This window comes from Taeniopygia guttata, chromosome 5, assembly GCF_048771995.1.
Source record: "Taeniopygia guttata chromosome 5, bTaeGut7.mat, whole genome shotgun sequence".
Lineage (NCBI taxonomy): Eukaryota > Metazoa > Chordata > Aves > Passeriformes > Estrildidae > Taeniopygia > Taeniopygia guttata.
Genome location: NC_133030.1, coordinates 5,829,996 through 5,848,987, shown reverse-complemented (window position 1 = coordinate 5,848,987; position 18,992 = coordinate 5,829,996). Strand labels below are relative to the sequence as shown.

General features: G+C 40.2%; 1 protein-coding gene across 5 annotated transcripts in view; it reads right to left on the bottom strand.

Moving 5' to 3' along the window:
* GALNT18 (polypeptide N-acetylgalactosaminyltransferase 18) overlaps positions 1–18,992 on the bottom strand; it is a 275,590-nt gene that overhangs the window by 113,538 nt on the left and 143,060 nt on the right. For all 5 annotated transcript variants that reach the window (XM_032748975.3, XM_030273457.4, XM_032748973.3 and 2 more), the window contains one exon: positions 7,149–7,341. In XM_032748975.3, the coding sequence (XP_032604866.1) occupies positions 7,149–7,341 (193 nt within the window). The remainder of the gene's footprint in view (positions 1–7,148; positions 7,342–18,992) is intronic.

The following is an 18,992-nucleotide window of genomic DNA, read 5'->3' as shown; positions in this document are numbered from 1 at the left end:
TGACACTGGGTTTCAGATCTAGATTCCAAATGGCACTTAGAGCTGCAATAGTGAGCGTCACTTCAACAAAGCTAAAAATTACCGCCAGCAACCCACGCCACTCAATTACATTGGGTTAATAGCACTAAAGTAAGCAGTTGTCATGGTTACCAGAAATTTAGAGAAACTCCTGGTGTTCAACTTCAAGTACAGCTCTGGTAAATGGAGGGCAGCATACATTATGAAGCGCTTCTTTCAAATATTTGTCCACAAGACAACTCTATTCCTCTATGCATTGTGATAATTCAATTTAGCCAGTCATTAGCCATTAAAATTAGTTTATCATAACTATGCATTAAAGCAGCAAACCAAAAATGATTTCGTCTATTAATAACTTATCTCTGAGACTGTCTACAAATATGGACATAATTATGAACTCAAATAATTTTCTGCAAGCTTTGAAACACTTTCACCAAGAGGATCATATCAAACAGTAGCAAAACCCCATTGTTTTGTTTAGAAAAAAAATTGTAGCATATATTCCCTTCTTTTTTGGTTTTGGGGGTCTTTTGGTGTTTTTTTTGTTGTTGTTTTTTTGTTTAATATAGTATGCAATAAGGATGTTACTAAAAGATGTTTGCAGTTCAAGTGTTGTTTTAGCAACATACATAGCAGCAAGATTTAGTTCCAACAGGGTAAGAATTTCTCAAAAGCACAAGCAGAAACAGAATTGTACTTTCTTCAAGTACTGGTAACATTTTGTCCACAGCCAAAATGGCCAACAGAAGTTCAAAATACATGGGAGTGAAAAAAAAACCCCACAAATATTCTGGCATAAATGAAATAAGCAGCAGTAAAATTGTGGCAAAAGAACTGAGTATTACAGTGTCGACAATGAAGAGAGATGGGGAAGACTGATTTGGTGATCAGAATCCAATTTACTGTGGGATACAAATGCTTATATACTATTTTAGGGAGGCTAGTAATGTTTTAGTACAGTGATTGGGTTAATAATCACATAAACAAACATGCATTTTGAACACCTCTTGCTTGCAGAAGTCTGATGCAATTTTCTTTTCCTGGTAAACCTGTCTGGTTGAATCTTCTTGCAATCCTCAAAGTTCTGTTTGCTATTGCCAAGGCATCCTCTCATCAAATCTCTTATGTTAACCAGGTCCAAAGTCCATCATCTGTCTTGTATCCCCTAACATCCCAACATTGTAAGAACTCCTGCACAACTATTTTGTATTTATTTGTATAATTTCACTGTGTGATCATAGTTCATTTTTCCTTTTGCTATTATCAGTATTTTAAGTGCTAACTGAGCTATGCTAACCAGCTTGGCACTGAACAGCATATAAATAGGTCTTTTTTTTCCTGTACAAGTGTACATCATCATTAACTTGGGTTATTAGAGCAGCCTGAAGACTGAAGCAGATTTGGCATCACTGCCAGTGACATTAAACACTTCTAGAGCAACCATTTGAGGAGGTACATCTCAACAGGAAAACTGAAGCTCAGCTCAGAAACCCAGGGGGTGGCTGCTCAGGCAGTACACACTGCTTCTGGGAACCACTCTGATGGCAAAGGTGAGATGAGAAAAAGAAGAATTAGAGGTAGAGAGATAAGTAAAAGAGTGCGTGAAATATGACAGCATTAAACATTAGGTATTTAACAGGAACGCTGAATACTTGGGAAATTTTAGGACTTCTGTTCAAAACAAAACATTACAGGCTTTTGTGCACTTTTTAAATTACTCCTTTGAAACATCAAAGCCAACAAGCAATATTAATAGTCTCTTTTACCACTAGCAACAAAAGAACTTAGTCAGAAATTAACAAGGAGCCATATCCATCACTAACATAAACCCAGCAGAACAGAACTGTTTCACAGGTACATGTTGGGGCAAAGGTTTATGGAATGCAACTCTGGAGGAGCTGGCTTTTTGGGGAGAAATAGAGATTACATACAAATGCCCAGCCTGAACCTCACTATTCAAAATAACTGGTTTTTCTTATATCAATTTCAATAAAGGGAAAAGATTATAGAAGTCTGATGCATGCTACATCCAGGATTGTGTTTGCCACCATAGGACTGACAGACATTTTGGATAAGTGTACACATATTAAAAACTTTTGTCCTAAACCACATCACTCTCCTCAACTAGCCAATGCTTGATTTTTCTTCTTTGTAGTCCCATCTTCATTCAGGTGACCTCTTACCTGCTTTGCTTGTGCCCACTTTATCACAAACCTAATTCTGCTGTCTTCAAGGCTTCTACCTTTGTCCCTTGCCAAACTGAGCCTCTAAATAATCAGTTTAGGAACGGTGAATTGGTTGAAAGAAGTGCTTACAAAATAGCCAAAGCCCTTCTCTGCACAGGAAACAGGACCTCTCCTCTGCACTTTTCCAGATTACAAACTTTCAGCCAGGAAAAGGGGCAAACCTGCTGCAAGCCACATGCTATACCATGCTATTTAACAATCTCCAAAGAATTAAAACATCTGAGCTTTAAATGCTTCTTTTGCCTTCCACACTTCCTGCCTTTGCTTCTTTGCTTTCTTCCAGTCATTTACACTGACTGAAAAGGTTGGTTTGCATTTACTGGCCAGGTTTCTTCATATCAGACAATCTATGCAGGAGTCAGGCCATTTGAAAACAGCTCCTCTGCTGGGATCCTGCTGCAAACCTTCTTTCCTGCTCTGCCTCCCTCGGTCATCTCATAATCAAAGAAGAATGTTACTTCCCTCTCCCATGTGTGCTTCAGCACAATGGGTCAGGCAACAAAAATGTACAAGCCAACAACGTAGAATCTTAAGTGCATCCACTCAAAAGGAGTTTGGGAGACAATTCCGGATCCCTAAACAATCTAAATTGTTATAATGAATTTCTGCATGAGCTTGTTTCATTCACATTTCACTCCAAACAAGCTTTTTGGGTACTGCCTGCCCTACTAAAAGTGATGAGCACAACAGAATTGTAACTAACACAGAACTATTATCCTCTGTTCCTGCACGCAGCAAGGGCAGCATTACCTTCCTCAGTGCTTCCAAGCTCATTAGAGCTCTTTGTCAGTCTGTGATGTAGATAGGTGATGGGCTAACAGATGCACAGAAGGGTGGGGAACAGCACAGCACCCAGCTTCAGGGGCACAAAATCAGGCCCTGGCAGAGACAGTACTCCAAAATAAACCCTGCATCGTCTACTGAGTATCACACAAAATGAGCCCATTTCACAGTGCAAGGGTTACTTCAGGAGGCTAAAGTATGCAGGGCATCTCTTACTTACTTCAAAGAGATTATTTTGGACTGTGCTGGGGACACCCTCTGCTAGCACAAATATTCACAGTGGAAAGGAACTAAATTCAGAATGAGACAGAAGGTTCACGGCTGTACAGAGGGTCAGAAACCACTCTGCAGTACCTGAAGCATGAGAAGGTCCTTCTGAAAGGTGTGACAACTGCCACAGCTTGACCCAAGTGTGCTCTGCTGGATGTTTCCCACCAATGTGATTATCTTTTTTTCAAGAGAGGCCAGAGTTCAGAGGCTTGGGCAGAGTGCACTGCCCTAACTGCTAAATGTGTTCCACTGCCTCTTCATGCCACCCACACCGAAGAACTGGGCAAGGCTGGATTTTTGCCCTCTCTTCCATCTGTGCTGTGGCTCCACAATCTCTAATAGTCCTCTTCTTTTGTCATGGCATTTAATGTTGATAATCTCAACCCTAGAGAATACTGCATGCTATAATTTGGTGCTAATATGTTATTACACATGTGGAATGGCCTTTCTCTCTGCAGAACCTTGTGAAGACACACTCAGCTCCCCTGTTAAGATATGTTGATGTGAATTCTCAGAGCACTACAGGCCGAAAGGTCAAAGCTGAGTCATACCAGTATGATATAAAAGGAGTATTAGCACAATTTTGGCAGATCACTTAATTCTCCTGCTCTCAACTGTGACTAACAATGTATGAATTTCCTTAGGTTTCAGTTGCAAATATTGTTGCCTTCCCAAATTCCTGTACTTCATACTATAGGTTCTGAATACAGATGACAGACCACCACTGAGCCCAGACAGAACTATGTGAGGTCTACCCCTTTATCTACCTGTCACAAGCTGGGATGCCACTGTCATGTGACTCTTGCAGAATTACTGCTAAATCCAGGCTAATGAGCTTGGTTAGACCTTGGCTAACTCTGTCCTGATGCTGTGACACCTCTTATATCTGTGCTCTCATGGATTTCTAGTCAGAACAGAAATACCACAACTGACTGAGGGCCAGCAAAGGTGACTGACTTGGTCTCCATGTCACTTGCTGCTGGCTCTCTTCACACAGCACTGTCCTTGGCCTTTACCCTGTGCTGCTCGAGCCCAGTACCTGCCCAAGGATAATTTAAACACAGCTATACAGACTTGGGAAGTCACTTCTGCACTTGGCTTAAAAGAAATCCCCAAAATGTATTATTACACTGGAAACATACTTCCACAGGGTAGACTTTTTTTCCCCAGAACATTCATGCATGCGCTCTCACACAAATGAGAATTTGCTTGTCAGGAGCAGGAATTCTTTTTTCAACAACAGGACTTTCAGAACACCTGTAGCTCTGCACTCCACAGGGTGCTGTAGATACAGCAAACAGTTTGTATACTGCCTGACAACACAACTCATTTTCCTCAGGGTCAGAACTTACTACATCCCAGTGTCAGAGTCCCTGCCTCCTTCCCAAGCCTAAATGGTGCAGGGAACCTGCCTGATCTACCATTACTAAGCCATTATTTTGTATGTATGTGTCCCTAAACATACTGTGATGACTGTCATGTTTCTGGCACACAGTCAGTGAGGGATCAAAACTTGCACAGGAATTAGGATCATGATTCATTTCTAACTAGAGTTTCTTTTAAAATCCTAAACTTAATTTATCTTCAGCTACAATAACATTCATTTTCTCCGTATTTTTAATTTCTAAAACACAGAGTTATAAAAAATTTATATTTAAATAATTCAGAAGAGTAATTTCAAAAGAGCTATAAGAACAGAAACATTTCTACCATTGATGTCTAGTTAAAAAGATTTCTTTTCCCTCTAGATCAGTTTACAATTAAAAAACAAAAAAGAGACTGTCCCTACATGCACTGCTAAACTGATTCAACCAAAACACAAATACAATTGCATGGACTTTGATTTCTTTAAAGTCAATATTTCAGCAAATCTGCAACAAAAATATTTCTACAATGCAATATATAATGATATATAGCATAGATACTGCTAAAGTGCTGCCTGGGATGGTGTTCATCTATTTTTGCTATCATCAACTTAATGTGCAGCATCAACTTAATGTGCAGCAAAATGCACTAATACTTTAGTTATTAAAATATTTGGTTATAATAACTGAATACAATCACATCTGATTCTGCCTGACAACACAGCTCATTTTCCTCAAGGTCAGAACTTACTACAGCCCAGTGTCAGAGTCCCTGCCTCCTTCCCAAGCCTAAATGGTGCAGGGAACCATAACCATACCACTAAGTACCCAGCATATTTATTTTAATTATTTCTTTTTTTAGTGAGCTGCAAAAAAAAAGCAGTTTTCCCTCCACCTATTTCTCCATCTCCAGAGCTGGTGTTTGTTCAAAGCATCAAATGTATCACCAACATGTCAAAAAAGTTGAGTATTAACTGTCTCTGTGAACAGTGCTGCCCAAATAGCTCTCAGATGCACTGAAGGGAAGGTTGTTCCCTCCCCATGTCCCATCCACCTCCCCAAGCCATTGTGCAATAACCCTGGATGTGTTCACCCTGCCTGGCATGCACGATTGTGAGCAGAGACCTGCCCAGGGAAGGAGGATCCCCGGGCTTTTAGTGCTTGGCTCAAAGGTGTATTTCACCACTAAAACTAACAACTGGCCTTAAACAGGCAGTTCTGTGCTTCCAAAGACAGCAGCTCTTATTTAGCCAGATTATGTGATAAAACTGAAAATTGGCATTAAAAGGTTCTTTTAGCAAAAAAACCACACCCGGTAGCTAATGTAAATTGTAGGTGAGATGAAGCTTCCAACAGATGCTGAAGAAATGTTAATGAATACTTAATAGGACTTTAACAGGACTGACTCTGGGTTCAGCAGCGCTTCAGAAGATAAGTGAAATGTACAGCCTTCATCTGTTTGACAGAAATTACTCATTCTGGCTGTTACCTGTACCCAGACTTATGAGGTAAGTCTTGCAGGTGGAAAAGAGCTGGAAGGCCGCCCAGTGGGGCCCACAGGTAGAAAAGAGCAGGAAGGCTGCAGTGTGAGCCCACAGATGGAAAAGACCTGGAAGGCTGCAGTGTGTGAGCCCACAGGGGGAAAAGAGCTGGAAGACTGCAATGTGAGCCCATAGATGGAACAGAGCAGGAAGGCTGCAGTGGAGCCCACAGGGGAACAGAACTGGAAGGCTGCAGTGTGGTGGAACAGAGCAGGAAAGCTGCAGTGGAGCCCACAGCAGGAACAGAGCAGGAAGGCTGCAGTGGAGCCCACAGGGGAACAGAGCAGGAAGGCTGCAGTGTGGTGGAACAGAGCTGGAAGGCTGCAGTGGATCCCAGAGGTGGAACAGAGCAGGAAGGCTGCAGTGTGAGCCCACAGGGAGAAAAGAGCAGGAAGGCTGCAGTGGAGCCCACAGAGGGAACAGTGCAGGAAGGCTGCAGTGGAGCCCACAGGGGAACAGAGCAGGAAGGCTGCAGAGTAGCCCAGAGGTGGAACAGAGCAGGAAGGCTGCAGTGGAGCCCACAGGGGAACAGAGCAGGAAGGCTGCAGTGGAGCCCAGAGGTAGAATAGAGCAGGAAAGCTGCAGTGTGAGCCCACAGGGGAACAGAGCAGGAAGGCTGCAGTGGAGCCCACAGGGGAACAGAGCAGGAAGGCTGCAGTGGAGCCCACAGGGGAACAGAGCAGGAAGGCTGCAGTGGAGCCCACAGGGGAACAGAGCAGGAAGGCTGCAGTGTGGTGGAACAGAGCAGGAAGGCTGCAGAGTAGCCCAGAGGTAGAATAGAGCAGGAAGGCTGCAGTGGAGCCCACAGGGGAACAGAGCAGGAAGGCTGCAGTGTGGTGGAACAGAGCAGGAAGGCTGCAGTGTGGTGGAACAGAGCAGGAAGGCTGCAGTGGAGCCCACAGGGGAACAGAGCAGGAAGCACTCACGCGCTGGGCCGCAGGTCCGGCAGGGCCCTGTCCAGCGGCAGGCGGTCGCTCAGGTAGGCGTTGTAGCCGTAGTACTGGAACTGCTTCAGGGCCAGCCGCCTGTTTTCGGGGCTCAGCTCCTGCCCCCAGTGAGCAAAGAGAGACGAGTCCGTGAACGCTTCTGCAGGATTGTCTTCCAGTTTTGGTGGAGCTTCTATGAGAGACAAAGACAAAAGGAAACAGTAAGGATCTGCTATTTTAAAAAGTGTAACTTCAGCTCCACTTGCTGCCTCTAAGTCTTTCCGTGATATGCCCTCACACAATCTTGTGTTGGTGTAACTATTAGCACGTAAGGCTCAACATTTAACAGTCAAACAAAGTTAGGTATAAACAATTATTTTTCATCACAATCAGACTAAAGGCCTAAATTAATTAAATTTCAGAAGACGCTTTACCAGAAAATAATTTTATTCTGCTTTTATAAACTAAGATGAAATATTTAATTTCAGCCTGGATTGTCTTGCTAGGAAACGACTGAAGTTTTGAAGGGGAAAAGGAAAGCAACTGTACATAGTGCACAAAATGGCTGCCAGAGTTTGTGTGTAAAATAAGTGCTTTAAAACTACATATTCAACATAGAGAAAATTCACTGTACTAGGCATTCGTGTGTAAATAGCAAACCAATTTCAGTCATGCAATAACCTTATGCTCCTGTTTACCAATCCAGCCTATTTGAATTTTTAGTCCATATTTAGGTGCATGCAATGATGCTACTGGGATCATCACTTTGTAGTATTTGTTCAATTAGCAAAGGTTTTCATTTCACAAAGCCACATCTCTGGCTGTTATGCCAAACAGAGAGGAAGGGAAAAATATACCTAGAACTCAATTCAAGAAGAGCTCTGGTACAATGAAATCACAGCATTCATTCTCAATGTTTAGCTGCCCAGAAAGTCTGTTCAAGGTGTCAACTGAGCTCCCTGTGACTGACACATCACAGCTGACCACATAATCTAACTGGGACACCCGTGTTTCTGTAAATACTTTACAATCCAAGGCACACCAGTAAAACAAGATCAATTGCCTTAATTGACTCTGATTTGTCAACATAAACTAGAGCCACACACGCACACAAAACATCTTTTTCTGGAAGTTATTATCATTTATCAGCAGTCACATTAATACTGACCCAACCAAATGAAGAGCTGTCCTTTCTAAAGGACTGTACTTACAAACACAGAGACTTAAGAAAATTAAAGCGAATCTTCTGAAAATCTGTCAATTGCTCCCAAAGTCCTCCTCAGCATCCAGAACCACCTACAGGCCTGAGAGCTGACTTAACCTTCATGGAAATACCAAGAAAAAAGTTTATGTACTAGCACATTATGCCATCAGAATCCTGACTCCCTAAAAATGCCAGCAAGCATCCTTTGATCTCCTACTAAAAGGAACTCAAGATGCAAAAACATAAATTGAGCAGATTAGGTTATTTGATTTGTTTGAGATGTTCTCCTTTTTTTCCCCTGACAACACTGACAAAAAACTAATGGCTCTTGCTTCCTACACCATGTTCCAACCTCTGTAAACATGAAATGTTTCTTTACTTGACAAAGTAATGTCTCCAAGCCTGAATTCAGGAATCAGCTCCAACTCTTCAAAGATGAAAGACAAGCTAAACCCTCCTCAAAGGAGGAAACTACTCTGACACAGGTCCTGCTACCACACAGATAAATGTTTGAGAGAGGAGCTTGGCAACTACGCAATTTGGATAAACTCAGATCATTATAGAGGGTCCTAACTTGAAAGAGGCAGAATAGTATTTGAATACCACTTCAAAAATCTCAACAACATAGGAGGTCGCAGATGTCTCTGTCTTTTCATGGATGAAGAGCCATCCCAGAAACAACTACCTTCACAGACTCACACATATATTGAATTTCATCTAATGATTTTGTGAGTGAGAGTATTTCCTAAAGTGATCTGTGAATCTCTTGCTGTTTTCTGATTGAAAAAGTGCTCAGTAATCCAAGGTTGTATCTCAGTTTAAGATTTCCCAGTAATGGATATCTGTGAATTTAGTTCACAAACTCTACTAAACCACTTACCAGATACAGTAATTTTTTTGTATTTGGTAATGGAAATAACATTTGTATTTAATGGAAATAACATTGTATTTGTTAATTGGAAATAACTTAGCAGAGATTTATTACACAGATGTCAGCTGGCTGCACACCTGTGCCGAAGAAGTCTCCTTCCAGAAGACTGGCTGGCCATAGCATCAGTCTGAAATTGGTCACACACTGCTTACCTGAGCCAAAAATCCCACTGTTTGTTTTCCAAAATCATCTGTGTCTCTTCAACTCATACTCACATTTCCTAGTTATGCAATTAATGCTTATATAAATCCATTGCTTCACCAGATCTTTGTGACCAGCTGCTAACAGAAAAATTCACTCTCTTCTTCCTATTGCTCACTGTATAAAATGTCAGAGACACCAAATCAAAAGACACCACTGACATAAGGGGTAGACATTTTGTTGTCTGACCGCTGCTTTGTTCTATGACCTCTAAAGAAAGCAAGTATTTCATTTATTACCAATTAATATAATCAATTAATAACTTTGATTTAATCTCCATGAAAGCCTTTAAAACTCACTAAGAGACCCATTTTTTCAGCTGCATTCAGTTACCATTAACAGGTTCACAATTAAGAGAAAGGATCAAGTTAGAAAGGGTTGCAAAAATCGTTGCAGAGACAGATTCAGACATGCTGTTTGTTCTCATGAGTTCCTAAGTTTCATTTTACTCCTATCCCTTATTTGACTGCAAGTCTATTCACAAAAGCAGCAGTATTTCACATCAAAGCTTTGCCATTGTGAAAATGCCTTCCAAAAACAGAACTGTTTTACAAAGCCAGCAGTGTAACCTTATGTGCTGATTTCATTAAGTGGCAGTAACAAGAAGGTAGATACAATAAGTCAGCACAACCACCCTGTGTGAAAAAATACCCCTATGTCAGCTAAAGACATGCAGAGGGCATCAATACCTGCACTAAATGATACATGCTCAGGTGGAACAGGCTGCTCACAAAAAGAAGGAGTTGGAAATGATGCCAGAGAGTAGGAAGAAAGGCTTTGATCATATTCTCCAGAGCCTGACCCTCTGATTTCCCAGCCCAGAGAGGAAGGAACAGGCCATGATTACAGAGGTGATGCCACAGCTGTGCCTTGCCTCACCATGTAGGGTGGACTCATGATGTGCATCTAAGCAGACTATCATTAAAGGCCAAACAAAGCTCAGCTCCTGCATGAGGCCTAATGGCTTCAAACTCTGGCTCTGTCTCCCAGCACTCAAAAGATCTATATTCTATTTCCTGCAGGCAGTAGCCTTTCAGCTTTCTATGGAAGGAAGGATCTTTTCATCCTTCTCCTCTACAGGTGCCCTTCATCTGTTAGGCAATCTATACCCTCTTGCCAGAGGCCATTCGCTGTGACAGGTAAAAATCCCAGACTGGCATTGGATCACAGAGCCATGATATAGTGTTTAGAAGTGGGAAAACTTCACCTAAACTTTGTCAGACAGCAAGATACACAGAGGAAAATCCCATTTAAAAAACCTGCTATAATTCATGAAAACACTTTATCAGCATTCTTAAAAATCATAGTTTGACAATTCCTGTCTTGCAAAGCTACTCCCATGCAGGACCCTGCTATAAATCCTGTATCAAATGAGTGAACTTCTAAATGAAAACATCCTTGTTTGCATGGTGTGGTGAAACACTGTCAAGCAACAGCAGAAGCAGCTCGCCAAGATGCACCACTGCATCAGCCGTGGAGAAAAGTATAATCAGAAGACAAAAACTGCAAGTTACAGTAACAGATCTTCCCTCAAAGAAGTTATTTTACTTATTCTCTTGCCTCTCCAAGAAATCACAATACTGCTGGCAAGGTGTCAGCATCAACATAGCTTTGTGCTAAAAAGTGAACTTCATTGTTTTGAATATTCAAGTTAAGTTAATTCCTCTTGGCATTCTAGCCTTGCTCCCAAAGCAATTACTTCAGCAGAAGTGCTCTTAAGAAAAAATGCAGTATCTAAGTGGGTTAAATCCTGCTACTACTGCTTACCTACGGCTTAGTGAATCATACTGAAGTTGCTAGGGCTCCTCAGAGAGACTGAGAGAGCCTGTCAGATTCTGTCTGCACAGATGACAGAGAAGCAGAGCCCAAATCTTAAGAAAAAATAAACCTGATGCAAGCTACATGCAAAACACACAACCATCCTGAGAGGATTCAGTTCCATATCCAGTCTTTGCATACCCCAGCACACTCTGTAGTTAGTGTAAACATTGGACAGATCAGACAGACAGAGAATGGAAAAAACCCCAACAAAAGAAAGGTGATCATCTCCTCAACATCTGTCATGGAATCATGAAAACACTATGAATAGTATACAATCAGACAAAACTTTAAAAATTAAACTGTGTATGACAGTTTATAGAACGAAATGCTAAAATCCTCTCAATTTTAAAATTCTTTAGAACTTGAAACACAATTTATATACTACCTTTACTGCATTTTAGCAGCCAATACACATAGATAATGGTATAAGCTATTAGCATGCTACTAACATATATTTTCATTTGTTTCTGTTTGGGGGCTTCTGTTTGGAGGGTTTTTTTTTTTTTTGATAAATAATCCTACGCTTATTGTGCATATTAGGGTGGAAATTCAGTCTAGTTCTGTGTGGGAATCCAGAGCTTCCCTCTGGCTGCCCTGGAAGGTCTGGGACCCTGGCAGGGGTCAGGAACCCCCCTGGACAGAGCCCCCAGAGACACTGTCTGTGATCTCTGTCCATGGCAAAGAGTTTTCAATCTTACAGGATGAATTACAAGCTCTGAGTGTTTGATAAAAGTAATAATTAAGTGTGGCACAGGTGCAAAAGTAAAATTTTAGGATTCTAGATAAGGGGTCCAAAGGGGACAAGATGGAGGAAATTGGGTGTGCCTTGTCCTTTTTCTCCTTCTTCATGCCCTCCATGTTTCACTGTGGTGTTGGCATTTTTCTGGTGGTTTAGGCTGGGGACACACTGTCCAACGTAGGTGACAGATATTGGCACGTTATTGTAAATCCAGCACAGGTAGTTTCTGGTATTTAATGTTTGTACCATCCCACTGAGGGCAGAGCCCCACACGCTGCCCTGCAGGACAGAGCTGCGGCAGGGCAGCAGAACATGTTAGAGATAAACAGAATAAACAACCTTGAAACCAGCACAGACGAATTATGGCTTCTGCTTTGGCAGCGGGACTGACAGACAGAGACTTTCTACAATCTCAGAATCATCAATACCTCAGATTTCGACAGTTGTGCTGTTTAGTGTAGGTGTAGAAGAAGGGATTACAAGTGACATCACCTGATAAATCACAGTTGTACTAATTACCAAAGAATAAGAACAGCTTCGCCCTTAATGGGCTGCAGCTGTGACTAATAAGCATAAGTGTGATAAAAGGGGTAGGTTGGACAGTCAGGGAGAGCTTGGAGGAAGAAGGAACGATCCAGAGAGACACAAGAAGAATGAAACATGGAAGAGAGTTGCTGCTGTTTCGGAAGTTCTGCTGTGAGGCCAGGCTGGGTCTGATGGAGTTAGGGCCTGCTGCTGGAGCCTGCAGTCATAGTCGAGCTAGGTAAAAGCCTGTGGTCAGGCAGCAAGGAAATACTTGCAGTCATATTCCAGAAGGAATAGCCAGCAGCCAGAGTCTGTCAGAGAAGCCAACAGTAGGAACTTGCTGTATGTGAAAAATGTCAATCACTTGGTTTTTAAAATTTTAAAAGTTTAATAATAATAAAATGGTTAAAAAATAATAATACAATTAGAGTAATAAAGTTTAGAGTTAGGACAATTACAAGACAATAAAAAGCAAAGAATTATGGACGTCCGGATGCTCTCGGACACTGAGTCACAAAAAGCATGACTTGTGAACAAAGGAATCACCCTTAAACCAATACACTTGTTGCATATTCATACATACTTCATGGTTATGCATACATTCTATTCTAAACAAGAAACTCTGTCTGTTATATGTCAACTGTTTCCTTTAAGTCCCTGGCTTCATCGAGTCTGAGCAAGGCCTGAATAAATTAGCTTCTTCTGATAAGAAGCCATAAATTCCTCTCCTTTGGAAGATTTAGGTGTTCCTTGAAGCGAGTATCTCATCCCTAAAAACACTTCCCCCACATACATAGTCTCTATTTTAACATTATGTTGGAACCTAAAACCATATTTAACACACTACTTAAGAGAATTAATACAGCATAACTTCTAACATTACACATACAATATTCATTGTAACATTTGCGAAAAGCCAATCATCAAACATGCATTTTTCACACTGTAGTTGGAGTCAGGATGGCTAAGCTGTAAAGAAGAATAAACTGTGACCCTTTCCACGTTGTTAAATGAGAGTCTGTGTCTCGGCTCATTTCTACCCCTAACGAGAAGTCTGCTGCAACACTTAGCACCCAACAAGGACTGACCTTTGCGTAGGTGGATTTTCCTGCCCTGGCAGACTTTGATAACCCAACAGTTCCTAAAAAGTTGTGGCTTACACAAGCATCATATAGTCAACCCAGGACAGACAGACGTTACTTTACACGGAAGGAAGATGTCTGGAGATGACTCTCAAAACATGCTCAGCGCTGGAGGGCAGTGTAAGAAACAGGAAAAATTGTGTCTTAAGAGAAATCTGAGGGTTTTGAAACTTCTGAAGAACTTATTGAAGAGCTCTCAGAACTACAAGTACCAAACTGATAAGCCACTAATTAACCAGCAAATTCCATTATAGTGGTTGTTTCCTGTGGGTGAGAAAAATGAAATATTTATTATGTTATTGAGTCAATGCTAACCGATTTGATGTGGGTGCACACAAATAACACTTTATAGGAACAAGGTCTTGGTAAGGGTTCTGTATTTCTTCTGTATGCACTCCATCTGGCCTATTCTGATCTGAAAACACTATAAATCCTGGGCACTGCTGTTCCTATTAGATATGTTCTCACTACCAGCCTATTAAATTTCCCTGTAGCCATAACTGTGCCATGGATATGAGTCAGGCCAGACAAGTCCATGCATCATTCTGGCAAAGTTAACATGAAGTTACTACAAGCCTGGACAAGTTGAAAACAGAGTAAATGCTTCTAATTTACTGGAATGGGATTATCTAAGGAAATCAAAATTTGCAAGTACAACCCATTTCCCCTCAGATGAAGACATAGAACTCACTGACAGGTACCAATACTGCATTTTTAAGGCTTTCTGTATCCATTGGTATCAATATTTTGTCAGGGACCAATTTAGTTTTCTCCACTGTGTAAAAGGTGGATTTTCAAAAAACACACTATGAGGATTCTTAAAAACTAAAGAGTACCAAGTTCCAAATCTTCAGACTTTCTAAAATACAATTTTAAGCTTGTCCTAAGCAATACCTCTCTGCATTCCTTCTTGGAAACCAGATTTTAAGACAGTATCAATTCATTCAAAAAACATATGGTTTCTTAACTACAGACCTCCAAGATAAAGGGTGGTTAGAATAATTATTTATTGACTATAACTTAAAGGATTACCTTTATTGACTATAACTTAAAGTTTCATTAAAACAAGTAGGTTTTTAAATGGCAAAGTTATTTTTCTCATTTCAAATAATTCTTAAGGCAGTAACTTAAATCTAATCTGTAGGCAAACATACCACAATGTTTTGAATAACAGTCTAAAAATACAATAATAATCTGCCAAAAACTGCCTGATAATTGATTTGGTGAATTTATTCAGTTGTGATACACAAATCTCAGTATCACAAACTGCAGTGTAAGTGCCCTGAACCAGCAGTAGTACCCATAAAAGAAAGAGAAGATAAGAAGGGCACAAGTAAGTATCTCCCTAATTTTTCAGACAAGCAGAGTGACAGCCTTGTTTCAGGTCATTGTTCTGGTTAGGAGGAATAAACCCCCCTGCAATGCTGATTAGATCAGATTGTCAAGGAAAATGCTAGATCAGCTTAAGCCAATAATCTCTGATCTGTACAATTTTGTGAGAATTATTGCACTAACCTAATATGATTCCTGTCTTGGATGAAAAAGACACCATGTTACCATCACACAACTGCCATTTTTAAAATAATTTGTGATAATATTTTCAAAATGCCCAGGAAATTTTATGATAGTGAACCCTGTACAAATGAAAAGAAGGTACAAATTAAACAAATTTGCAAAACCTGCAGTTTTTCATTGTGTTCTTTGATTACACAGAGTATTTTTTCCACGCAAGACTAGAAGACAACAGAATTTCACAGATGAGAGACGAGTTTGCATCCCGGAAACAGAACTGTGCCAAAAACTGAGATTGCTTCTACTTGATGCTCAGGCACAATGTTGAATTTCTGATGGCAACTTTCCTCACTTCCTTATCACCATGAAAGAAATAAGTGGAAACAGAGGAGATCTACATATAAAGTGCAGTTTGCAAAGGCAACAGAATGAACCAGGTTCCACATGAGGGCTTGAGGTCTGAGAGCTCTCAAAGAGACAGCACAGAGAGTCTTCTGCAAGACAGAAGATAAGAAGGTTAAGAATATTCCACTGATTGTAACTGCATGTGTTCCTAAATTTAGGCATCTGCTAATGGGCTTACTAAAAAAGGAAACTCATCTGCATTTCATGAATAGCAGAGCACATTTTTCTTAGGATTAGTGGCTTTTGCATCAGTGCAGCTGAGAGGCTTTAAAAGCTCCATGTATTTTATATTATAAACCCAAGTCTATGTCACCTGGAGTAAACATGAAAGGTATTTAAGTATTTTGAAAACTATTTTGCCAGGAGCTGTCAGGCTGTGACACAGGTAATTAGTCATGTACATACAGCTTTTCTTTTCTAACAGAGCTGAGTAGTCACACCAAAAGTAAAGTTCACACAAGGATACCAAACTCTTCTACCGTCACCCCACTCAAAGCACTGAAAATAGGCTTCCTCTTTCAGTAATCATAAACTGAGATTTTTCTCTGCTTGCCAAGCTGTACTGAGCTCCCTCAGATTAGTTCTACTTCAAAAATTTCCATTCAGTTCTTTCAGTCCTCTGAGGAATTTTGTTTGGCCACTTCTTGGGAAATACAGAAGTTATAGAGGGCAACAGCTCCCTCAGTCAAGACGTCCCTTACTTTTTTCCTAAGCCCTGCCAACATTAGACATTATAAACTGCCCCACCCCTTCCACCAGCACCTCAGTACACAAACACTTAGCTCTGCTTGACAGGGCTCCTACTTAGAAAGTACTTCTCAAACACTTGCAGGCATTATTGCACAGTGGAGCTACTTCTCACTTCCAGGAGTTTTCCTAAGCTGCCCCAAGAGACAGAGATGAGTTTCAGTTTAAAAGGAGCCTGAAGAATTATGAAGAACAGGGCTGCTTTGAAGAGCCAAGCGTGCTCTTCTGTAAAATCATTTTCCATTCTCAGGTGCTATGCTTGAAACACTGCATGTAGACAAATGCAGCAACAGGGAGCAGGTATATTTTAAAGGTTCACAAGCTACACTTCAATTAAAAAAAAAAGTCAACTAAGCATAACATAGCTTCTCCTCTTGTCAGAAAAATATGAATGACAAATTAAAAGTACTCTCCCATCTTTGATATCAAGTAGATGATTTGTGCCAATGTTAACATCAATAATACACTGAGCCTATCAAGATGTCAAGAATTCTCCTTGACATAGTAGGAAAAATTAAAGAAAATGCAATCAAATTAAGTTCTCTGGTTTCACAGGTAATTGGCAAAATGATGTGAGATGATACTTTAGCTTAATTTTAGAAATACGACAGTAAATCAAAAACATGTTGAGACAGCGAATCATGTGGACAAGCAGCAGTCTGCATCAACAGAAGGCAAAGAGGAACTTGCAGATTGTACCCAGCAAGTTCTTTGGTTTGCTGTTATTCTCAGCTCACTCTCTAGCCTACTATGAGGAACTTTGAGAAATATCTATTACCTGAGAATTTTCCTCTATTGTCTTAACAGCAGAAAAAATGGATATTTTCCTCTATTTTTTAAGTCATCATAGTCAAGTCAGAATTTTATTTTAAAAAAAGAAACAAGAAAACCCCAACAAAACAAGACGAAAAATACCTCAAACCCAAAATACAGCTAGATTAGAGAATAAACAAACATAAAGCTAGAAATGCAGTTTTAAACAGAAATAAGAAGCAAGAGGAAAAATGAGGAAGCCAAGAAAAACTGGACATACTGCCAAAATAGAAAACTAAATGAGAATAATGGAAAATTTAATTTATTATGCAAGATACAATAGACAATTTAGTTAGTAATTTCTCATCAAAAGACTACAGATTTCCCTGCAGATCTCTGTGACTTTAGTGTGAGAAGTACTATTGAAAAAGTCTGAGATTCACCTGAAATCAACCTCTTGCAAATGTGCTAAATCAACACAGAAGAAGAGAAGTAGAAACATCTTCTAAGGTTTTAAATTTATTACCTCTCCTGCAACATAAACCAAAGTAACACTTTGGTAAAATTCAGACACATCTTTTTTCTTCCTGTTCTCACCCCACACCCAATTATGAGCTTCTGGTAAAGCAAAAAGGATGAGAGGTAAAAAGCTCCATCCCTTACTGGCACATATTTTGGAGTTGTGCAAAATTTTTCTTCTATTTTTTTAAATAACACTGTGTATCATGCATCCTGAAGAGAAAATCAACTTGTTCATTTTGTCTAAGATAAAAATGAAGACTCTTTGTTAAGAATGTTTCCAGCCCTTACCAACACATCATCCCAATTTAATCCAGGTCAAAGGAGTATAGTAAAAATGCAGCAAACCCCAGATGCGGGGAAGAAATGATGATGTCTTGCTCCAGATCAGAAGGTTGAAGGATAGCTTTATTAAAACTATACTATAATATATTAATATACTATTTAAAGAGATACTATCCTACTCTGCATACTTACTTCTTATTTACATAACTCAAACTCGTGACTCTGCTGAGAGCCCGAGCCACAGCTGGATCCCATTGGTCATTGACCCCAAACAACCTTCACCAAAATCCAATCCAGCAATCCCTGCAGGATCTCCACACCACATTCCACATGGGGAAAACAAAGGAGCAGAGATAAAGATTGTTTTCTCTTCTTTTTTCTGTGCTTCTCCTGAGAGACAGAATTATGTCTCTTTGTCCAGAGAATGTGAATGTCACAAAGGAGCACTCTGCCTCTGGCACTGCACCTACAGAAACATCCACATGTCCCTGAGTTACCACTGAGTCACTGTGTGCAGTGGCATCCATGGCAAAGCTGCTTAAGTGAGTGGAAACAAAGGAGTTCCTACTGATTTCTACCAGGTAAAGATCTAGAAGAGCATTTAAAATATTCTACTACAGGTAAAATTCTCATCTAAACGATATTAAAATGGATAGGAGTAGAGGTTGCTTTATTTTTAAAAGCTGCAGAAGGACACCACACTTACATTTCACGTGCATTCAACAGAGGAAAGCACTTAGGACATAGCTCATATACACATAATCCCAGAGAGATGCTTACTAATCCTAGCTGCTCTAAACTAAAACAGAATTATCCAGGAGTGTAATCAAAATGTCTTAAAAAAAAAGGGTAATTAAAACAGACATTCACCAGTTTTGTAGAATATATTTAGTACTAGACAATCAGGGACTTTATTATTTATTATCATTACTTGTAGTAAAGACTATTTGGGATAGATACCAGAAGAATATATTATAATAAAACAGCTGAGAATTGTGAGATATTCAATTTTGAATTTATACAGTGCTTTTAGGAATTGTTAAGCATGATACCAGATTTC